Consider the following 22739-nt stretch of genomic DNA (forward strand, 5'->3'; position numbering starts at 1 on the left):
TACACTTTGTCGCACCATGGCCCTTTCTATTACACTTAGTACACACTGCTGTACAGAGCTCAGTTGGATGGTATCCTTCACATCTCTGGCAGAATTTCTGCCACTTGTTGTTATTGTAGGGATTGTTGTTGTTGCGGTTGTTATTGTTGTTGAAACGGTTGTTGTAGTTGTTGCTGGGGTGGTTGTTGTTGTTGCGTTTGTTGTTGCGAAAATTGGTGCGATTGTAGTTGTGATTGTTGGGTTGATTATTGAAATTGTAACCCTTGTCACTGGTTTCTTCCCATTTCCTCTTGACTTGTTTCGTATTGGCTTCTTCGGCCGCCTGTTCTTTAATCCTTTTCTCAATTTGATTTATAAGTTTATGAGCCATTCGACTTGCCTTTTGTATAGAGGCGGGCTCGTGTGAACTTATATCCTCTTGGATCCTTTCCGATAACCCTTTTACAAATGCGTCGATTTTCTCTTCTTCATCTTCGAACGCTCCCGGACACAATAGGCACAACTCTGTGAATCGTCGTTCGTACGTGGTAATGTCAAACCCTTGTGTTCGTAACCCTCTAAGCTCTACCTTGAGCTTATTGACCTCGTTTCTGGGACGGTACTGCTCGTTCATTAAGTGTTTGAATGCTGACCACGGTAGTGCGTAAGCAGCATCTTGTCCCACCTGTTCTAGATAAGTGTTCCACCATGTTAACGAAGTACCCGTGAAGGTATGCGTAGCGTACTTTACTTTGTCTTCTTCAGTGCACTTACTTATGGCAAGGTATGCGTAGCGTACTTTACTTTGTCTTCTTCAGTGCACTTATTTATGGCAAACACCGATTCAACCTTCTCAGTCCACCGTTTTAATCCGATTGGACCCTCGGTTCCATCTAATTCCAAAGGTTTACAGGCAGTGAATTCTTTGTAGGAGCATCCTACACGAGTTCTCGTGGCGTTAGTTCCATTGCTGGATTCAGAGTTATTGTTATTTTGCATCGCAGCCTGTACTGCGGCTATGTTTGCTGCAAGGAAAGCACGGAATTCTTCCTCGCTCATATTCAGGGTGTGTCGAGTAGTTGGTTCCATTTCCTTCAAAAATAGCCAAAAAATTTAGTTAATCATATAGAATATCAAGAGTAGTCAATAGTATTTCGTAGCATAATATGAACTTATTTATAAAAGCTTTTTCTTCATATTAGCGTTATATATTTTTTTTTTCCATTCGGGTAGTACCTACCAGTTAAGTTCATACTTAATAGCTACTATACAATTCAACCACTACAATTCTATATGAAAAACTGATTATAATAATATTTCGCGTTCAAACTATTACACAATATTTTACAAACTTACAATACCGCTATATAGCATAAAATATAGCACACAATAACATTGATACAAAGCAGTTTCGATGACAATCCTAGTTAATACGCAAGTCGTTCAATAAAGGCAATAAAGACACGTAGTTCATAAGTCTAGAAACAAATCATGCATTCTGGTTTTACTAAGACTACTTCCCATCCTTGGTTTTGCGGAACATAACCGTTGTGGCCATTGATAAGACAGCATGTTGTAACATTGTCAAAGGGACCAGGGTTTCGTAATGCCCAACAGCCCCGTAACAATCTAAAAACCTTGTTTCTCACCCCAACTACTGATTCCGTTACTTGTGGGAATGTTTTGTTTAATAGTTGTAATCCGATGTTCTTTTTCTCACTTTGGTGAGAAGCGAACATCACTAACCCATAAGCATAACATGCTTCTTTATGTTGCATGTTAGAAGCTCTTTCTAATTCACGAAGTCCTATGTTGGGATAAGTTGAGTCAAAATAGGTTCTTAATCCGTAGCGTAAAATTGCACTTGGGTTCCCCGCATTTAATGCTTTAAAGAAAACATGGCGTAGCTTACGGTCTCTCCAATGTGATATATCCCAACTTTCAAAGGAAAGCCTTTTATAAACTAAGGCATTCTTGGAACTTTCATCAAATGTTCTACAAACTAATTTCGCCGTAAATAATTGTGCCAACGAATTCTGACCAACTTTAGACAAGATTTCATCAATCATGTCCCCGGGTATGTCTTCTAAAATTTTTGGTTGTCTAACCTTAACGTCCATTGTGTTTTTATACTGTAAAACAGACGAGGATTAGATTTGTAAAAGATAATTATCAAATAATACAATCAATTTTTTTATTTTTTTTGCATACAACATAAAAGTACAAGCACACTTATATTACGTATATTATACCGCATGATTACAACCCTTTATTCCGACTCGCTTGTTTCTTCTTCTTCGGACTTAGTTCGTTTCGCTAATTTTTAGGGATATATGGTGCTCTCCTAATACGAGCTGTCATTTTCCACAATGGTTTAGAAAAACCTGGTGGTTTAGAGGTTCCCGGGTTGTTGTTACAATTTAGGAAATACGGATGTTGCCGATACATATAAAGTTCATCGGGGTTGGAATCAGGTTTCTCTATTTTTATACCTTTTCCCTTATTATTTTCTTTTATCTCTTTAAATTGGGTCGGGGTAATTTCTATAACATCATCGGAATCCTCATCGGGATCCTATTCATCGGAGAATTGGTAATCTTCCCAATATTTTGCTTCCTTAGCAGAAACACCATTGACCATTATTAACTTTGGTCCATTGGTTGAGGATTTTCTTTTATTTGACCGTTTTTCTGTGGTTCCTAATATTTCCCCCTCCGGAACCTCTTCTTCTTCTTCCGGTTCCTCTTCTTCTGGTTCTTCTTCTTCCGGTTCTTCTTCTTCCGGTTCTTCTTCTTCCGGTTCTTCGGGAATTTGTGAATCTTCCCAATATATATTCGACTCTTCATTATTATTAGGTGAGTCAATAGGATTCGTGCTAGAGGTAGACATCTATCACACAATATCAAACACGTTAAGAGATTAATATATCACATAATATTTACATGTTAATAATATATAGTTTCCAACAAATATGTTAAGCAATCATTTTTAAAGAAAACACGGTCGAAGTCCAGACTCACTAATGCATCCTAACAAACTCGATAAGACACACTAATGCAAATTTTCTGGTTCTCGAAGACCAACGCTCGGATACCAACTGAAATGTCCCGTTCATATTAATTATAAACGTTCCATAATAATTGATTTTGTCGCAAGGTTTTGACCTCTATATGAGACGTTTTTCAAAGACTGCATTCATTTTTATAACAACCATAACCTTTATTTTATCGATAAAGGTTTAAAAAGCATTAAGTAGATTATCAAATAATGATAATCTAAAATATACCGTTTACACACGACCATTACATAATGGTTTACAATAAAAATATATTACATCAAAGTAAGTTTCTTGAATGCAGTTTTTACACAATATCATACAAGCATGGACTCCAAATCTTGTCCTTATTTTAGTATGCAACAGCGGAAGCTCTTAATAATCACCTGAGAATAAACATGCTTAAAACGTCAACCAAAATGTTGGTGAGTTATAGGTTTAACCTATATATTATCAAATCATAATAATAGACCACAAGATTTCTCATTTTTCATAAATATCATTACACTCGCAAGTGCATAAAAATCATTCATATGTTGAACACCTGGTAACCGACGTTAGCTTAATGCATAGAATATCCCCAAAACAGAACCTCTCGTCTGTATAATAATCTCGAAGTACTAAACCATCCATAACCTGAATGAGGGTTGTTAAGCCCAATAGATCAATCTTTAGGATTCGTGTCAATTAGGGGCCATTTCCCTAATTCTTAGGCTACCAGACTTGAAGGGCGATATTCGGTTTAATAATCCAACCATAGAATGTAGTTTCGCATACTTGTGTCTATTTGGTAAAACATTTATAAAACTGCATGTATTCTCATCCCAAAAATATTAGATTTAAGTGTATTAAGTCAGCTGTCCTCGTTAGTAACCTACAACTAGTTGTCCATAGTTTGATGTACAGAAATAAATTGATATATATTATCTTGAATCAATCCACGACCCAGTGTATACACGTCTCAGGATAGATCACAACTCAAAGTATATATATTTTTGGAATCAACCTCAACCCTGTATAGCTAACTCCAACATTACCGCATATAGAGTGTCTATGGTTGTTCCAAATAATATATATACATGGGTCGATATGATATGTCAAAACATTTGCATACGTGTCTATGGTATCCCAAGATTACATAATATATTAGAATACATGTATAATACAATATAAGTTAGCTAGGATATGATTGATATAGATTTGTTACCAATTTTCACGTAGCTACAACAAGCAAAATTATCCAATCTTGTTTTACCCATAACTTCTTCGTTTTAAATCCGTTTTGAGTGAATCAAATTGCTATGGTTTCATATTAAACTTAAGTTTATGAATCTAAATAGAAAAAGTATAAGTTTATAGTCAGAAATACAGGTTACATGTCATTTACTAAAGAGGTAGTCATTTCCGTCGAAAGAACGACATCTTGATGACTATTTTGAAAAACATACTTCCACTTTGAGTTTAACCATGATTTTTGGATATAGTTTCATGTTCATAAGAAAAATCATGTTTCCAGAAGAACAACTTTTAATCAAAGTTTATCATAGTTTTTATTTAACTAACCCAAAACAGCCCGTGGTGTTACTACGACAGCGTATGTCCGGTTTTACGGTGTTCATCGTGTTTTCAGGTTTTAAATCATTAAGTTAGCATATCATATAGATATAGAACATGTGTTTAGTTGATTTTAAAAGTCAAGTTAGAAGAAATAACTTTTGTTTGCGAACAAGTTTAGAATTAACTAAACTATGTTATAGTGATTACAAGTTTAAACCTTCGAATAAGATAGCTTTATATGTATGAATCGAATGATGTTATGAACATCATTACTACCTCAAGTTTTGTGGATAAACCTACTGGAAAAGAAAAAAATGGATGTAGCTTCAAAGGATCCTTGGATGGCTTGAAAGTTCTTGAAGCAGAATCATGACACGAAAACAAGTTCAAGTAAGGTTTCCACTCGAAATAAGATTGTTATAGTAATAGAAATTGAATCAAAGTTTGAATATGAGCATTACCTTGAATTAGAAAGATATCTTACTGTAAATAAGAAAGATTTCTTGAAATTGGATGATCACTTGAAATGGATTTGCAAGATTGGAAGTAAGCTAGCAAGATTTCTTGAAGTGTTCTTGAATAGTTATTTTTATGATGATTAAAGCTTGTAATTGAAGCTAAAAGATGGTGAAAATGCTTGGAGATGATCAAGTATGATGTTAGGAGTATTTTGAGAGAGAATTTGGAGTGTAAGTATGAGAAAATGGAATGAAAAAATGGGGTGAAATCATAAAAACGAAATTACTTGTTATAAAGAAAAAAAAGATCCTTAAGTTTGTTTTTATCTCATTATTCATACAAGTTGTTAAATAATGGTTCCACACATTTTTGAATCTAAGATGGCTGCTAAGAATGAATGATCAAAGGTGTATATACCAATAGTAAATACATCTAGAAGTTGTGTATTGTACAAGTACAAATACGGGTGTACACGGGTAGAATTGTTGATGGAAACGAATGAGAATGTAATTTTGAGAATTTTTACTAAGTAGAAATACTTTGATATATGTCTTGAAGTCTTTCAAAATTTTATTAATACATCTTAATACACTACATGTATATACATTTTAACTGAGTCGTTAAGTCACCGTTAGTCATTACTTGTAAGTGTTGTTTTAAGACCATTAAGTTAAGGATCTTGATAAATGTAATTAATCCATTATTATTATACTTAAATGAGATGTTAAATTATTACATTATCATGATATTATAATGTATGAATATATCTTAATATGATATATATACATTAAAATGTCGTTACAACGATAATCGTTACATATATGCCTCGTTTCGAAATTCTTAAGTTAGTAATCTTGTTTTACATATGTAGTTCATTGTTAACACACTTAATGATATACTTAATTATCATTTTATCATGTTAAACATGGTGTATCAATATCTTAATATGATTCATATGTATTTAGTAAGACGTTGTTATAACGATAATCGTTATATATATCGTTTCGAGTTTCTTAATTCAATAAACTCATTTTTATGTATATCACTCATTGTTAATTTACTTAGTGAGATACTTACTTATCATAATCTCATGTTAACCATATATATATCCATATATATATATCATCATGTAGTTTTTACAAATTTTTAACGTTTCATGAATCTTCGGTCAACTTGGGTGGTCAATTGTCTATATGAAGCACATTTCAAATAATCAAGTCTTAACAAGTTTGATTGCTTAATATGTTGGAAACATTTAATCATACAAATATAGTTTTCATTTAATATATAACATGGAAAAGTTCGGGTCACTACACAAATGACCAAAAAGCTAAAAAGTACAAAGTACAATCCAAGTGGTTCAAATTATTGATGAGAAACGTCTAAAATTACAAGAGTACAAGCCGTGAAACGCAAAGTACAAGATATTAAATCGTACGAAAAGGCGTTCGAAAATCCGAAACTGAGACATGAACCAAATTTCAGCGCGCGACGCAACGGACCAAAAATTACAAGTCAACTATGCACAAGAATATAATATAATATATAATTAATTATATATATTATTATATATTATAATTATACGCAGCCCACGTTTTGGATTTGATCAATGAGCTGGAATCCAGAGCTCCGCACTCGCGGAGCTGTGAGGAACAAAACCTCCGCACTCGCGGAGTTACACAGTGATCGAGTGGGCCTATAAAAGGCCGCGCATTCTGATCGATTTCACTCACCCTTTTTCTTTCTTTTCTATATACGTAATATATATATATATATATATATATATATATATATATATATATATATATATATATATATATATATATATATATATATATATATATATATATATATATATATATATATATATATATATATAATTTTAATTTTAATTTAAAGTTTAATAATAATAAGGTTATTTTAGCGAATGTTTTAAGTTTGTAAGTCGAAATTCTATCCATGTAACGCTACGCTATTAATAATCATTGTAAGTTATGTTCAACCTTTTTAAATTAATGTCTCGTAGCTAAGTTATTATTATGCTTATTTAAGCCGAAGTAATCGTGATGTTGGGCTAAATATTAAAGATGGGGTTATTGGGCTTTGTACCATAATTGGGTTTGGACAAAAGACCGACACTTGTGGAAATTGGACTATGGGCTATTAATGGGCTTTATATTTGTTTAACTGAACAATAGTTCGTTAATTTAATATAGAGATTTACAATTTTACGTATCTATAAATAACCATATACACTCGATCGGACACGATGGGCGGGATATTTATAAATACTAATAATCGTTCATTTAACCAAACACGGGGATGGATTAATAGTCAATGGACTCATTAAAACAGGGGTAGATTACATTCAAGGGTAATTGGTGTAATTGTTAACAAAGTATTGAAACCTTGGATTACACGCAGTCGATAACCTGGTGTATTCATTAAACAAAGTATTAAGACCTTGTTACAGTTCGAATCCCCAATTAGTTGAAATATTTGACTTCAGGTATAAGGATAATTTGATGAGGACTCTCGCACTTTATATTTATGACTGATGGACTATTATGGACAAAACCGTATGGACATATCGAATAATCTAGGACAAAGGACAATTAACCCATGGTAATAAATTAAAATCAACACGTCGAACATCATGATTACAGAAGTTTAAATAAGCATAATTCCTTTATTTTATATCTTATCGCACTTTTAATTATCGTACTTTTTAATTATCGCAATTTCAATTATCGTACTTTTAATTATCGCACTTTTATTTCCTATCATTTTATTTATCGCACTTTAAATTATCGCACTTTTATTATCGTTATTTACTTTACACTTTATATTAAGTTATTTTTATATTTAATATTTTACATTAGGTTTTAATTGTGACTAAAGTTTTAAAATCGACAAACCGGTCATTAAACGGTAAAACCCCCTTTTTATAATAATAATACTACTTATATATATATATACAAATATAGTTTAAAATAAATATAGCGTTAAATTTAGTTGTATCCCTGTGGAACGAACCTGACTTACTAAAAACTACACTACTTTACGATTAGGTACACTGCCTATAATGTTGTAGCAAGGTTTAGGTATATCCGCTCTATAAATAAATAAATAACTTGTGTAAAATTGTATCGTATTTAATAGTATTTCGTAGTAAAAATATAACTATTTTGTATACACCTCGCATAACATCAAGAATTTTTGGCGCCGCTGCCGGGGAACTTCACTTAACGCCAAAGCGAAACGTCATGAAAAAAAAAGAGATTTTTATTAAGTTTTAATCTATTTTTGTAAAAAATATAAGTTTTAAATATTAAAAATAAAAATATAAAAACATAAAAAAAAGAAAAATATATATCTATATTTTTAAGTTTATTAAAAAGTTTATATTTTTATTTATTGTGAAAATTTAAAAAAATTGGTAAGCAATTTTTAATATAAGTGTTATTTAAATTATATTTTCTATAAAATAAAAACTGAAAAAAATAAAAATTAAAAGTAAAAAAGTCAAAAACTCAAAAAAGTCAACAACAACAAAAAAAACGTTGAAACTGCACGAATTTGAACCTACAGCTCGATTGAATTTGCATCCTCCGCACTCGCAGAGTTTTTGGGCAGAAGACATCCGCACTCGCGGAGCCTTCTGACAACTGCAACCTAGTACGTGCATTAATTGAGAAATTAGGGTTATAAATATTATTAATTATAATTAGGGTTTATATTTAATATTAATTAGTTTTAGTTTAATTAAATTTGTATTTTTAAGTTTTAATTAGTTTTATTAATTTATAAAATTAATACTTTTATAAAATAAAAATATAAAAATAATATTTTTATAAAAATTGTATTTTTTTATAACTTTAAGTTTTATTTTTATATTTTGTATTTTTTTATTCGTAATTGTATAGTTATCGTTCGTAATTAGTTTTAAGACTAGTATTTTGCCGTAGTTATTTTTATTTCTAGATTTTTAGGTTTTGCCGTAAAATCCCGTAAGTGCTTTTTCTTTAGACTAAGATTTAGGTGCTTTAGAATTTTGCGACGCCGTTTTAAGATTTTAGTACTTTTTAAGTTATTGCCATTTTGGATATAGAATTCCTTTTAAGCTTTAATACCTTTAGACGTAAGTTTTAATTTTTAGTTTTTAGACTTTTAAGTTTCGACGCTGCATTTTATTATTTTTCGACCTTTTATTTTTCGACGTTTTCCGACGCACTCTTTTTCTTTCTTATTTCTCGACCCTCTAGTTTTTAGGACATAGAATTTTTTTTTTCTCTTCTTTAAATTTCGACGAAAAATTATTTTAAGCGGTTAAATTGATAGACATCCAAAAATTTTTTATTCTTAGTAATAGTTGGATTTGTTAGTGGCGAGTTGTGGGCTTCCGATTTAAAGAGTCCTGGCTACCTGCTGCATCTATTGTCTATTCGAAACGTGGGCAAAATCAGAAAAGTCTATTAATTTGATAACTTATATAATTTTTATCTTTATAACTAATAGGATATTCAGTGAATGCACCGAGCAAAACGTTCACCACCTTTTATACGTTCACCACCTGTAACTCGATCAAGACATCTAGCCAACATTGTCGCCGTTGATTTTTCTTTAGAATCATCATCTAGTCGACCAAGTACTCCAATTCAAATTTCCGATAATCCATTTTTTGAACCCGACCTCACAATTGAGAATCCGGAGGATATTCAGGGACAATTCAGAGATCCTGAACCACTAATCATTCCTCCTGAACCACAAATCACTCATCCAGAGATTGTCGAGGAAGAAATCATTAAATCAGAATTCTCTAGTGATTCAGATTCAACAAATTCAATCATGGAAAATCTGGAACCTCTAAGTATGGAAGACCGAATGAGAGCTAAACGCACTGGCCCAGGACACGCCATTATTAAACCAGACATTAATGCGCCAGATTATGAAATCAAAGGACGAATCCTACACATGGTAACTAATCAATGCCAATATAGTGGTACACCAAAAGAAGATCTAAATGAACATCTTCGAACCTTTAATAGGATCTGTACTCTATTCAAAATCAGAGAAGTTGATGATGAACAGATCTATCTCATGTTATTTCCCTGGACTTTAAAGGGAGAAGCCAAAGATTGGTTAGAGTCGTTACCCGAAGGGGCGATTGATACATGGGATGTTTTAGTTGAAAATTTTCTTAAACAATTCTTTCCAGCATCTAAAGCTGTGAGACTTCAAGGAGAAATTTTTACGTTCACGCAAAAGCCAAATGAAACATTATATGAGGCGTGGACAAGATTCAGAAAGTTGTTGAGAGGATGTCCTCAGCATGGTTTAGACACATATCAAATAGTACAAATATTCTACCAAGGATGCGACATCACTACACGAAAAGACATCGACATAGCATCTGGTGGTTCCATTATGAAGAAAACCGCAACTGAAGCTTACAAAATTATTGATAACACTGCTTCCCACTCACATGAGTGGCATCAAGAAAAAGACATCGTTAGATCATCTAAAGCAGCTAGAGCCGATTCTAGCCATGACTTTGATTCCATGTCCGCAAGGATAGATGCTTTCGAGAGACGAATGGAAAAGATGACTAAAGATATTCACTCAATACGAATTAGTTGTGAGCAGTGTGGAGGACCACATTTGACAAAAGATTGTCTCAGTATTGAACAAACAATGGAACAAAAAGAGAATGTTTCATATATAAACCAAAGGCCTGGAAATAATTATCAGAATTATTATCAACCGCCAAGACCAAACTACAATCAGAATTTTAACCGAAATGTTTCATACAACAATCAACAAGGTCCTAACAATCAACAAGTATGCAATAATACTTACAACCAGCAAAGACCTATTTTTCCAAATAAACCACCACAAACCGATGATAAAAAGCCAAATTTAGAAGACATGATGTCGAAGCTAGTTGTATCTCAAACTCAATTTTTTACATCTCAGAAACAAACGAATGAACAAAATGCCCAAGCATTTAGAAATCAACAAGCTTCTATTTAAAATCTGGAACAAGAAGTGAGTAACCTAGCAAGGTTGATAGGTGAAAGAAAACTAGGAAGTCTACCTAGCGATACAAATGCTAACCCCCGGAATGAAACAACTAAAGCCATTAGCACAAGAAGTGGTATTACACTTAAACCATCTGAAATACCTGAAATTTCTGATGACTCTATCCCTACTACACAGGCACCACAGTCTGAGCAAGATAAGGAAACAAAACCGGTAGTTGAAAAGGTTAATGAAGATAACACAGTTAAGGCTAAACCTTATGTTAAACCATACCAACCACCGCTTCCTTACCCAAGTAAAATAAGAAAAGAAAGACTTGAAGTCGAGCAATCCAAATTCTTGGATATGTTTAAACAAATAAATGTCAATCTTCCTTTCATTGATGTAATTTTAGGAATGCCAAGATATGCTAAATTCTTGAAAGATCTAATCACAAATAGAAAGAAAATGGAAGAACTCTCCGTTGTTACAATGAATGCTAATTGTTCTGCAGTGCTGTTGAATAAGATACCAGAAAAATTATCAGATCCAGGAAGTTTCACAATTCCATATTTTCTGGGTAGTCTTAGTTCAATAGAAGCATTGGTAGACTTAGGTGCTAGTATAAATTTAATGCCATATTCACTATACGCTAAACTAGATCTTGGAGAATTGAAACCAACACGAATAAGCATACAACTAGCCGATCGATCAGTAAAATATCCTAGAGGGATAATGGAAAACATGTTAGTTAAAGTTGGTACTTTAGTATTTCCAGTAGACTTTGTTATTCTGGACATGAAAGAAGATTCTCGAGTTCCTCTCATATTAGGAAGACCATTCTTAAACACGACTAAAGCAATAATAGATGTGTTTGGTAAGAAACTAACCCTAAGTATAGAGGACGAGAGTATTACCTTTTCTGTGGATAGAGCCATGCAACAACCGTAATCTGCAGATGATACATGTTATTACATTCAAACTATAGATTCACATGCAGAATTGTTACAAGAATTTCCAGAATTACAAGGAACATGAGAATGTTCTTTAGGAGAAGGAACTGAACCAATTGATGAAGCTGAAATGTTAGCCGCACTCATGGCTAATGATTATGAACCAACAACAGAAGAACTTCAAATATTAAAAGAGGAAGACAGATATCGATACAAATCATCGATAGAAGAACCACCGACATTAGAGTTAAAGCCACTTCCAAACCATTTGGAATACGCTTATTTACATGGTGAATCCGAATTACGTGTAATAATATCGTCTTCTCTTACGAAAAATGAAAAATCTCAACTCATTTCTGTTCTAAAAGCTCATAAACCAGCTATTGCATGGAAGATTCATGACATTAAAGGCATAAGTCCTTCGTATTGCACACATAAAATCCTTATGAAAGAAGGTCATAAAACCTATGTGCAACGTCAACGAAGACTAAATCCAAATATGCAAGATGTTGTTAAGAAAGAAATTGTTAAACTGCTCGATGCAGGTTTAATTTATCCAATTTCTGATAGTCCATGGGTAAGCCCAGTTCAATGCGTACCTAAGAAGGGTGGCATGACTGTCATCACAAATGAAAAAAATGAGCTTATTCCTACTAGGACTGTAACGAGATGGCGTGTTTGTATTGATTATAGAAAATTATATGACGCCACCAGAAAAGATCACTTTCCCTTACCTTTCATTGATCAAATATTGCAAAGATTAGCCGGGAATAGTTACTATTGTTTTCTTGACGGTTTCTCCGGATACTTTCAAATTCCAATAGCACCCGAGGACCAAGAAAAAATCACATTCAGGTGCCCTTATGGTACTTTTGCTTACAAACGCATGCCATTTGGACTTTGCAACGCCCCTGCAACCTTTCAAAGGTGCATGATGGCGATTTTTCACGACATGATAGAAGAATGCATGGAAGTTTTCATTGATGACTTTTCAGTCTTTGGTGATACTTTTGAATCATGTCTAGTTAATCTTGAACGAATGCTTATTAGATGCGAACAATCAAATCTAGTACTTAATTGGGAGAAATGCCATTTCATGGTTAAAGAAAGCATCGTTCTTGTTCATAAAATTTCAAAGGAAGGAATTAAAGTGGATAGAGCTAAGGTAGATGTAATTGTTAAACTTCCACATCCCACCAATGTTAGAGGAGTTAGGAGTTTTCTAGGGCATGCCGGTTTTTACCGACGTTTCATAAAAGATTTTTCTAAAATTGTCACTCCTATGAATAAGCTCCTAGAAAAGGATGCTCCATTCATCTTTTCAGATGAATGTATCAAATCTTTTAATATTCTTAAAGAAAAACTCACTAATGCGCCGATCATGATAACTCCAAATTGGAATCTACCATTTGAACTCATGTGCGATGCAAGTGATTTTGCAATGGGAGCCGTTTTAGGACAAAGGATTGAAAAACGATTTCAACCTATCTATTACGCTAGTAAGACGTTACAAGGAGCACAAACGAATTACACAACTACTGAAAAAGAACTCCTTGCTATTGTCTTTGCTTTTGACAAATTCCGTTCATATCTCGTTCTAGCTAAAACGGTGGTCTATACCGACCATTCTGCTCTTAGATACCTATTTTTGAAACAAGATGCCAAACCACGATCAATTCGTTGGATCTTACTCTTACAAGAGTTCGATATTGAAATCCGAGATAAAAAGGGAGCAGAAAATCTCGCCGCTGATCATCTTTCTCCTCTTGAAAATCCTGAATAAGAAGTTCTAAATGAATCGGCTATACAAGACAACTTTCCTGATGAATATCTTTTGAAGATCGATTATAATGAAATTCCATGGTTTGCAGACTATGCAAACTACTTAGTATGTGGATTCCTTGAAAAAGAGTTGTCGTACCAAAAACGAAAGAAATTCTTTAGTGATATAAAACACTATTTTTGGGAAGATCCACATTTGTTTAAAAGTTGTCCCGATGGAATAATCCGCCGATGTGTATTCGGAAGTGAAGCTAGTCAAATCTTAAACCATTGTCACACAGGACCAACAGGAGGGCATTATGGGCCTCAACTCACAGCAAGAAAAGTTTACGACGCTGGATTCTATTGGCCTACAATTTTCAAAGACGCACACCTTCTTTGTAAATCCTGTGATGCTTGTCAAATGGCTGGAAAAATAAGTCAACGTGATGAAATGCCACAAAATGTCATTCAAGTATGTGAAGTATTTAACGTTTGGGGTATTGACTTTATGGGTCCATTTCTAAAATCTCATAATAATCTTTACATTCTCGTTGCCATTGATTATGTATCTAAATGGGCAGAAGCACAAGCTCTCCCAACTAACGATGCACGAGTTGTAGTCAATTTTTTAAAACGTCTTTTTGCTAGGTTCGGAACACCGAAAGCTTTAATAAGTGATCGGGGTACTCACTTTTGTAATAATCAACTTGAGAAAGTTCTCAAAAGATACGGAGTAACTCATAAAATCTCAACGCTTATCATCCACAAACAAGTGGACAAGTTGAAAATACCAACCGAGCTTTAAAACGTATTCTAGAGAAAACTGTAGGATCAAATCCAAAGGAATGGTCCATGAAATTGGAGGATGCACTCTGGGCTTTTAGAACAGCCTATAAAACTCCAATTGGAACCACACCTTTTAAACTCGTTTACGGAAAAGCATGTCACCTTCCAGTAGAAATTGAGCACAAAGCATTTTGGGCTTTGAAGACATGTAATCTTGATTTACATGAAGTTGGACGTCTACGGTTAAGTCAATTAAATGAATTAGAAGAATTAAGACATGAAGCATATGAAAATTCATTAATCTATACAGAAAGAACGAAGAAATGGCATGATAAAAGAATCAGAAGTCCAAAAGAATTTAAGGAAGGAGACAGAGTCCTTCTTTTCAATTCACGATTCAAGTTATTTCCTGGAAAATTGAAATCAAGATGGTCAGGACCATTCATAGTCAAAAAAGTTTTCCCATACGGAACAATAGAGTTAATAAATTCAAATGGGATTGAATTTAAAGTTAATAGACACAGAGTTAAACATTACATACATGGTCCAATGGAAGTTGACAATGAAGTCAATCATAATTTCACCACCCAAGAAAACCCTCAGAATGAAAACATAAATATGTTATCAACAACATATGAAAAACCAAAATTGGAAGACGAGGAAGCTTCAAATTGGAGTGATGAAGAAGAATTCCTATACAAACCTCCCATTTCAAGAAACGAAGAAAAATGTGAACAAGAAGTTCAAGTAGAAGTAAAAGAACCAAGAAAAAATCACCCAGAAAAGGTTAACAAACCAACTCTACTTACTAAAGTGGGAGACCCAGGTGAATTTATCATTTCTTGCTTGCTTAATGATGGTGCTATGTATAATGGGCTCGCAGATTTAGGAGCAAGTGCAAACGTTATGCCTCTTTCCTTATACAAAAGATTAGGTGTGGGTAAATTAAGACCAACCAGAATAGGTGTTCAATTATTTGATCAAACCATTAAACACCCGGTTGGAATAGCCAATAATTTACTTGTTAAAGTGGGAAATTTGACCTTTATTGCAAACTTTATAGTTATTAATATAGAGGAAGACCTTGATATTTCTCTAATTTTAGGTCGCCCATTTTTAGCAACCACCGAAGCATTCATTGATGTAAGAGAAGGTAGAATGACACTTAGGGATGGTGACAAATCGGTTACCTTTGTGAACCGAAAGTTTAGATCTCCACCAACCAAAATTGTTAAACCCATAAAAACGCCTATGTGTGGGGAAGATGAAGAAACACCTAATGATAAACCGATAACAAAGAACCCCGTTATTGATACGAAATTAGATGAACCTGTTTTCAACAATTTAACAAATAAACTTTATAAACGGATTCAAGATGCTAGAATTAAGGGGAACTTAAAGTTATGTAACCGATTAGTATCCAATTTGTTGCCTAAAGAAAAAGCAATGTTAGTTGAATTTGTGAAAGTTATAGAGGAAATCAACAATTGGCTTGAAGCAAAAGTCAGAGATATACAAGTTGTTGATAGTCCAATTGAAAACGAAGTTAATCATAATTTTGACACCACGGCTAACTAAGTGTGGGGAGAATCAAATATTTTAAGGATAATATATATTTCTGTTAGAGTTAGATTTTCTGTTTTTATGTAGTTCTCGAGAATGGAATCCGAATGGTCTTTCCCTAGCAGACCCTAAAGAACTAGTCCTCTCCTCCCATTTTGAATTTTTATTTCTTTTAGGTTTTACGAGATGAAGAATTCCTTTGATCTGAACCATGGTCTACTACTACACGCTATGATTACTAAACGTAATAATAACATCTTCCAGAGTGAACTGGTATCATTCATAAGAGGAAAAATGGACGAAGTGAAGAAAGAACTCAGGAAAGATCATCATAAGACATATTTTGGTAAAGGAAAATCAAAATCCGCAACAAAAAGAAGAGCACGACACCTTGAAAGATGTCATAAATGCGGAAAATGGTCGCACGAAGGTAAATGTTCGAACAATCAAACATATTCAAATACCGAATTTGTTACTTTATGCAGAGAAGGACCGTTCATATGTTTAGAAGAAAAGTTATTAAAGTATCGAGGTTACGCTTATGTAGCTATGGAAAACCAAATCACACGACTCTCCTATGAGTCGGCTAAAGCAGGTCTCTGAGAATTTTATCTCACATGTAAGTATGTACAGTTTTTATTTTCACTTTATTGCTTTTAACCTTTTGATAATAAACGCTGAATATTTCGCTATAAAGTATTAAATTGATATTCAATAAAATTAGGTATGCGAAACCGAAATTATTGATATCATACAAAAATTTATTACATCACTGCGAAATTTACCGTTTATTCTTAAGGTATAAATATCTTTAATCAATCAATCCAAAATATTTCAGAAATTCGTCAGGAGTAAAACTAGGTAATATAGCCGAAATTACTTTACCCAAAAGAGGGGCGTATATTTTTGATAATATTTGATTGATTAAAGTGGGATAAAAGACCAAAAAGATTTTTAATTTTATTTTTACCTTGTTTTTAAAATTAATATATAAATATTAAATTATTATTGTAAATCTTTTTAAATCAATATATTTAAGTTTTTAAATATTTTAAAAATTAATATTTTCGATATAAGTTTGTAAAATTAATGTATAAAAATATTGATAATATTAATATGAATTTTTAATTTTATACATTTTAAATTTAAGTTTGGTATGAATTTAAAAACAAAAATTTACTTTATTTTATTAAGTTAAAAATTTGATATTTAAAATTCGTCGTGAGTTGAAGACTAGGTCGTTGAACCGAAATTGCTTTACCCGAGAGCGGGACGAGAAATTTTGTTATCATTATTTTTAATCTTATTGATTTAAAGTATGCCAAAAAAAAACTAAAGAACCTAAAAATCTTTGCTTTTAAAACAATCGCTTAAAAATGACAAATTTTAAATTTTGTCGAGGGACGGACTAGGTAAACATACTGAAACTACCTAAAGTAAAAGGAAACAAAATTTAAAAAAAAAATTATTCATTTAAATTGTTTTAATAAATAAAGGTTTTATAAAAAAAAATATAATAAAAATATTATGTATGTTTGTAGTTTATCTAATGTATAAAACAGGGTAAAACGGCGCACTTTCAAAGACTGGCATTAAGTTCAGCAAAAGCTATTAATTTTGAAGACAAAACGAAAAACAAGTGTGATATAATAACAGACGGAATGAACAAATGATGTGCACCATTTATCATTCAAAACAAACAACAATATGTTTGGAAACTTTGGTAAAATTTAATCATTTTTCTGCGCTAATCACCCTCCATAATTTAAATTGCTACTGATTTCTTGCAAATGAGGGCATTGCAAGATCTTAAGTGTGGGAAGGGGTTAAATTCTTTCGGATTTTTAAAATTTTAATTTAAACACTTGGTTACCATTAAAAATACTAGTAACGCAGTAGTTGTATTAGAATCTAGTGCTCTCTGATAATAAAGAACAGCCCTAGTCTTATATACTGACTACCCACTTCTAGTAAAATTTTAAAAAAAAATTCAAATAAATGAATTCAAAATCATGTTTATACATATTTATGAACGATAAAACTAGGTGTTAATACCGAAATTGTCATTACCTCGTAAAGGACATAAATTGAGAAACAACCCAAAATGCTTGAATTCATTAAAAATGGAATAGAGGAGAATAAAAAGGCAAAGAAAGAAAAATAAAAGCCAAGTGTGGGAAAAATTTACCAAGTTATTTAGAACATATATCACATATTTTTGTACAAATAATTGAAGATACTTTTGTTTTGGACAATTTTATCCGTTTTACCCGATTTCTTATAATATATTTGAAAGAAATGTGCCACTTGATTTAAAAGGAAGTAAAGTCTTCCGAGAAAAAGACACGTGATTCTTGATTTAGGTCAGGAAGTTGTCGTCCAGACCAGTTGTAGAGTCTACGAAAAACCTTGAAAAGTTTTCTCGAAAATCAGCTGGAAATCCACGGACCTCAGCATCAAACAGGGTCGCCAAGTGGTCAGACTTATCCTAACCATGACAGGATCTGTCTCGTATAATGGGGGGGGGGCACCGTGCAAATTAGCTTATAAGACTAATGAATCAGATCCCCAGAAAGGATAATCCCCTTAAAAGATCAAAAATCAGCTTTTAAGCTTGATATTACTCAATCCTTGAGATTGACTTTAAAGATTGAGAATTCAAACTCATGGAATTTGATGATATCTAAACTCGAACTTGAACGAGAAAATATTTTGATCAAATTACAAACCAATTTATTTTCTGAAAATCCATTTTTAATGCGTTCATTACCATTAAACGTAAAATCCTAAGAATTCACCGGAATTCATTAGGTCACCTGAACCAAATCGGGTGTCAACCGTAAGAACGGTGGTTGCATAGCATGGTCGAAGACAGGACCTTGTACCAAACCGAAAAACTATAGGGTGATCTTTACTATTGCTCCTACAAAGGATAGTAATTGCATCCGAGACGATATAGACCATAATCAAAAGCATGTTACGGGACATTGCCTTAACAGTTGCTTGTTCAACGCTTTCCTTTACAACCAGATGGTAGTTTACCGAAAGGTAATATACGGAGCAAGTATACTGGATGTGTTACTTTCCTAATACAAGGTTAGCAAGTGGGTGACACAAAACCATAAGTTTTGAACTAAAATTTTCAAATCTGAAACCCACAAAACCCACAAAAACATTTTGCAAACACCGGTGAAGGGTTATTACGGAAAACTTATCTAGGGTAAAAGCTAGATTGAATTTCCAAAAGATCAAATGTTTTCATAAAGATCTAATTTCCTAAAGGATCTAAATTTTTATAGTCATGTGGGACTGCAAACCACATCGTTACTACCATTGTTCATACCGCCGTATTGAAATCACTGATGTACAAAGTGTGAAGAATAAAAAAGTGATTCTAGTAAAGTTTTATTCAAGATCTATATTGCCTGAGGACAAGCAACGCCCAAGTGTGGGAATATTTGATAATGCTAAAAACGAACATATATTTCATAGCATTATCCTTCAAGAAAGACAAGCTTTTAGTTGCAGTTGTTCTATTTACAAGTTATATTCGTTTAAATAATAAAAGGTGAAGACAAAAGACAGATTCGACGAATTGAAGACGCAAATGACCAAAAAGCTAAAAAGTACAAAGTACAATCCAAGTGGTTCAAATTATTGATGAGAAACGTCTAAAATTACAAGAGTACAAGCCGTGAAACGCAAAGTACAAGATATTAAATCGTACGAAAAGGCGTTCGAAAATCCGGAACCGAGACATGAACCAACTTTCAGCGCGCGACGCAACGGACCAAAAATTACAAGTCAACTATGCACAAGAATATAATATAATATATAATTAATTATATATATTATTATATATTATAATTATACGCAGCCCACGTTTTGGATTTGATCAATGAGCTGGAATCCAGAGCTCCGCACTCGCGGAGCTGTGAGGAACAAAACCTCCGCACTCGCGGAGTTACAGTGATCGAGTGGGCCTATAAAAGGCCGCGCATTCTGATCGATTTCACTCACCCTTTTTCTTTCTTATCTATATACGTAAAATATATATATATATATATATATATATATATATATATAATTATAATTTTAATTTTAATTTAAAGTTTAATAATAATAAGGTTATGTTGGCGAATGTTTTAAGTTTGTAAGTCAAAATTCTGTCCGTGTAACGCTACGCTATTAATAATCATTGTAAGTTATGTTCAACCTTTTTAAATTAATGTCTCGTAGCTAAGTTATTATTATGCTTATTTAAGCCGAAGTAATCGTGATGTTGGGCTAAATATTAAAGACGGGGTTATTGGGCTTTGTACCATAATTGGGGTTTGGACAAAAGACCGACACTTGTAGAAATTGGACTATGGGCTATTAATGGGCTTTATATCTGTTTAACTGAATAATAGTTCGTTAATTTAATATAGAGATTTACAATCTAATGTATCTATAAATAACCATATACACTCGATCGGACACGGTGGGCGGGATATTTATAAATACTAATAATCGTTCATTTAACCGGACACGGGGATGGATTAATAGTCAATGGACTCATTAAAACAGGGGTGGATTACATTCAAGGGTAATTGGTGTAATTGTTAACAAAGTATTGAAACCTTGGATTACACACAGTCGATAACCTGGTGTATTCATTAAAAAAAGTATTAAGACCTTGTTACAGTTTGAATCCCCAATTAGTTGGAATATTTGACTTCAGGTATAAGGATAATTTGACGAGGACTCTCGCACTTTATATTTATGACTGATGGACTATTATGGACAAAACCGTATGGACATATCGAATAATCCAGGACAAAGGACAATTAACCTATGGTAATAAATTAAAATCAACACATCGAACATCATGATTACGGAAGTTTAAATAAGCATAATTCCTTTATTTTATATCTTATCGCACTTTTAATTATCGTACTTTTTAATTATCGCAATTTCAATTATCGTACTTTTAATTATCGCACTTTTATTTACTGTCATTTTATTTATCGCACTTTAAATTATCGCACTTTTATTATCGTTATTTACTTTACGCTTTAAATTAAGTTATTTTTATATTTAATATTTTACATTAGGTTTTAATTGTAACTAATGTTTTAAAATCGACAAACCGGTCATTAAACGGTAAAACCCCCTTTTTATAATAATAATACTACTTATATATATATATATATATATATATATATATATATATATATATATATATATATATATATATATATATATATACAAATATAGTTTAAAATAAATATAGCGTTAAATTTAGTTGTATCCCTGTGGAACGAACCGGACTTACTAAAAACTACACTACTTTACGATTAGGTACACTGCCTATAATGTTGTAGCAAGGTTTAGGTATATCCACTCTATAAATAAATAAATAACTTGTGTAAAATTGTATCATATTTAATAGCATTTCGTAGTAAAAATATAACTATTTCGTATACACCTCGCATAACATCACTCTCCTCTTCATGAATTGCATCATTATAATTTTTCAAAGAATTTGCAGCAAGATCACGAGCAGAAGGAGAGTCTCCTACGCATTGACATCTCTTTGAGCCTGATCCAGAATCTGGCGGCAAACAAGAACACGCTCATGAAGATTACCTTTTGACCACATAAGTTTTCGCAATGGTTTTTTAAGACCACGTAATTTCTTGGTAATTTGAAACAAAGTGTGGCCATGCACATCCACATCCCAACCTGTAGAAACAGTACTCATAAATAACTCATGGTTAGTAATATAGTTACTAAACTTAAAAGGAGGATGCTTCTGTTTCACATCACTTAGGATTTTCAATACCGCAGGTGAGTGATCTGAAATATGGTACGGCTGAAATAATGCCACTGCATTAGTATATCGATCAAAAAAAGCATCATTAGCCATAATTCTATCAATCTTCTTCAAAATACCATCATTAGATTGAGGTCTTTGGTTCCAAGTGAATTGAAGGCCCGAATAATTAACATCAGACATACACAAAGCGTCAACACATTCTTTAAATTCGCGCATAGCGATGGTAGTCTTGGCCGAGCCAATAGAAGATTCCTATATGTTAATAGAGGCATTAAAATCCCCCATAATCACCCACGGTCTCTTGTCAACAAAAACTTTATGCTTACGTAACTCATGCCAAAGAGGTCTCCGATCCATATATTTATTAGCAACATACATGAAAGATACAAAGAAGTTGCAGTCACCATTAGTAGAAGCAACTTGACAATGAATCGCTTGCTCTGACACAATGATTATCATCAAGTTAACGATAACAGGGTCCCACCCAACAAGGATTCTCGTACCTGAAGCACAAAACGATGAATTAGATGACCACTGCCATGAAGGAAACACATTATTACCTATCTTATTAAGATTAGGAGAGGCAACATGCGATTCCAAAATAGCACAAATACATAATTGATTACATCTAACGATATCTAACACCTCATTCTGTTTGGAGGTGAGGTTAAGACCCCGCATATTCCAGGAGGCAAGACAAATCATTGGAAACCGTCAAGAACGAGAGTGCTTGCCCCCTCAGTGTTAACATTCGCCACAAAAGTAGAAGTTTCATCATCAT

At 32.9% G+C, this 22739-nt stretch overlaps 1 protein-coding gene and 1 non-coding gene across 2 annotated transcripts in view; both read right to left on the minus strand.

Moving 5' to 3' along the window:
* The window catches only part of LOC139871428 (uncharacterized), a 40541-nt gene extending 18367 nt beyond the window's left edge, over positions 1-22174 (minus strand). The window contains exons 1-2 of the mRNA XM_071859142.1: positions 21865-22174; positions 21608-21733 (exon numbers count right to left, since the gene is read on the minus strand). Of these exons, the coding sequence (XP_071715243.1) occupies positions 21608-21733; positions 21865-22174 (436 nt within the window). The remainder of the gene's footprint in view (positions 1-21607; positions 21734-21864) is intronic.
* LOC139873861 (small nucleolar RNA R71) lies at positions 10283-10389 on the minus strand. Its single transcript, XR_011767575.1, has one exon. It is a non-coding gene; the product is annotated as a small nucleolar RNA R71 (small nucleolar RNA).
* Positions 22175-22739: the final 565 nt, after the last annotated feature.

This window comes from Rutidosis leptorrhynchoides, chromosome 10, assembly GCF_046630445.1.
Source record: "Rutidosis leptorrhynchoides isolate AG116_Rl617_1_P2 chromosome 10, CSIRO_AGI_Rlap_v1, whole genome shotgun sequence".
NCBI classification, from domain to species: domain Eukaryota; kingdom Viridiplantae; phylum Streptophyta; class Magnoliopsida; order Asterales; family Asteraceae; genus Rutidosis; species Rutidosis leptorrhynchoides.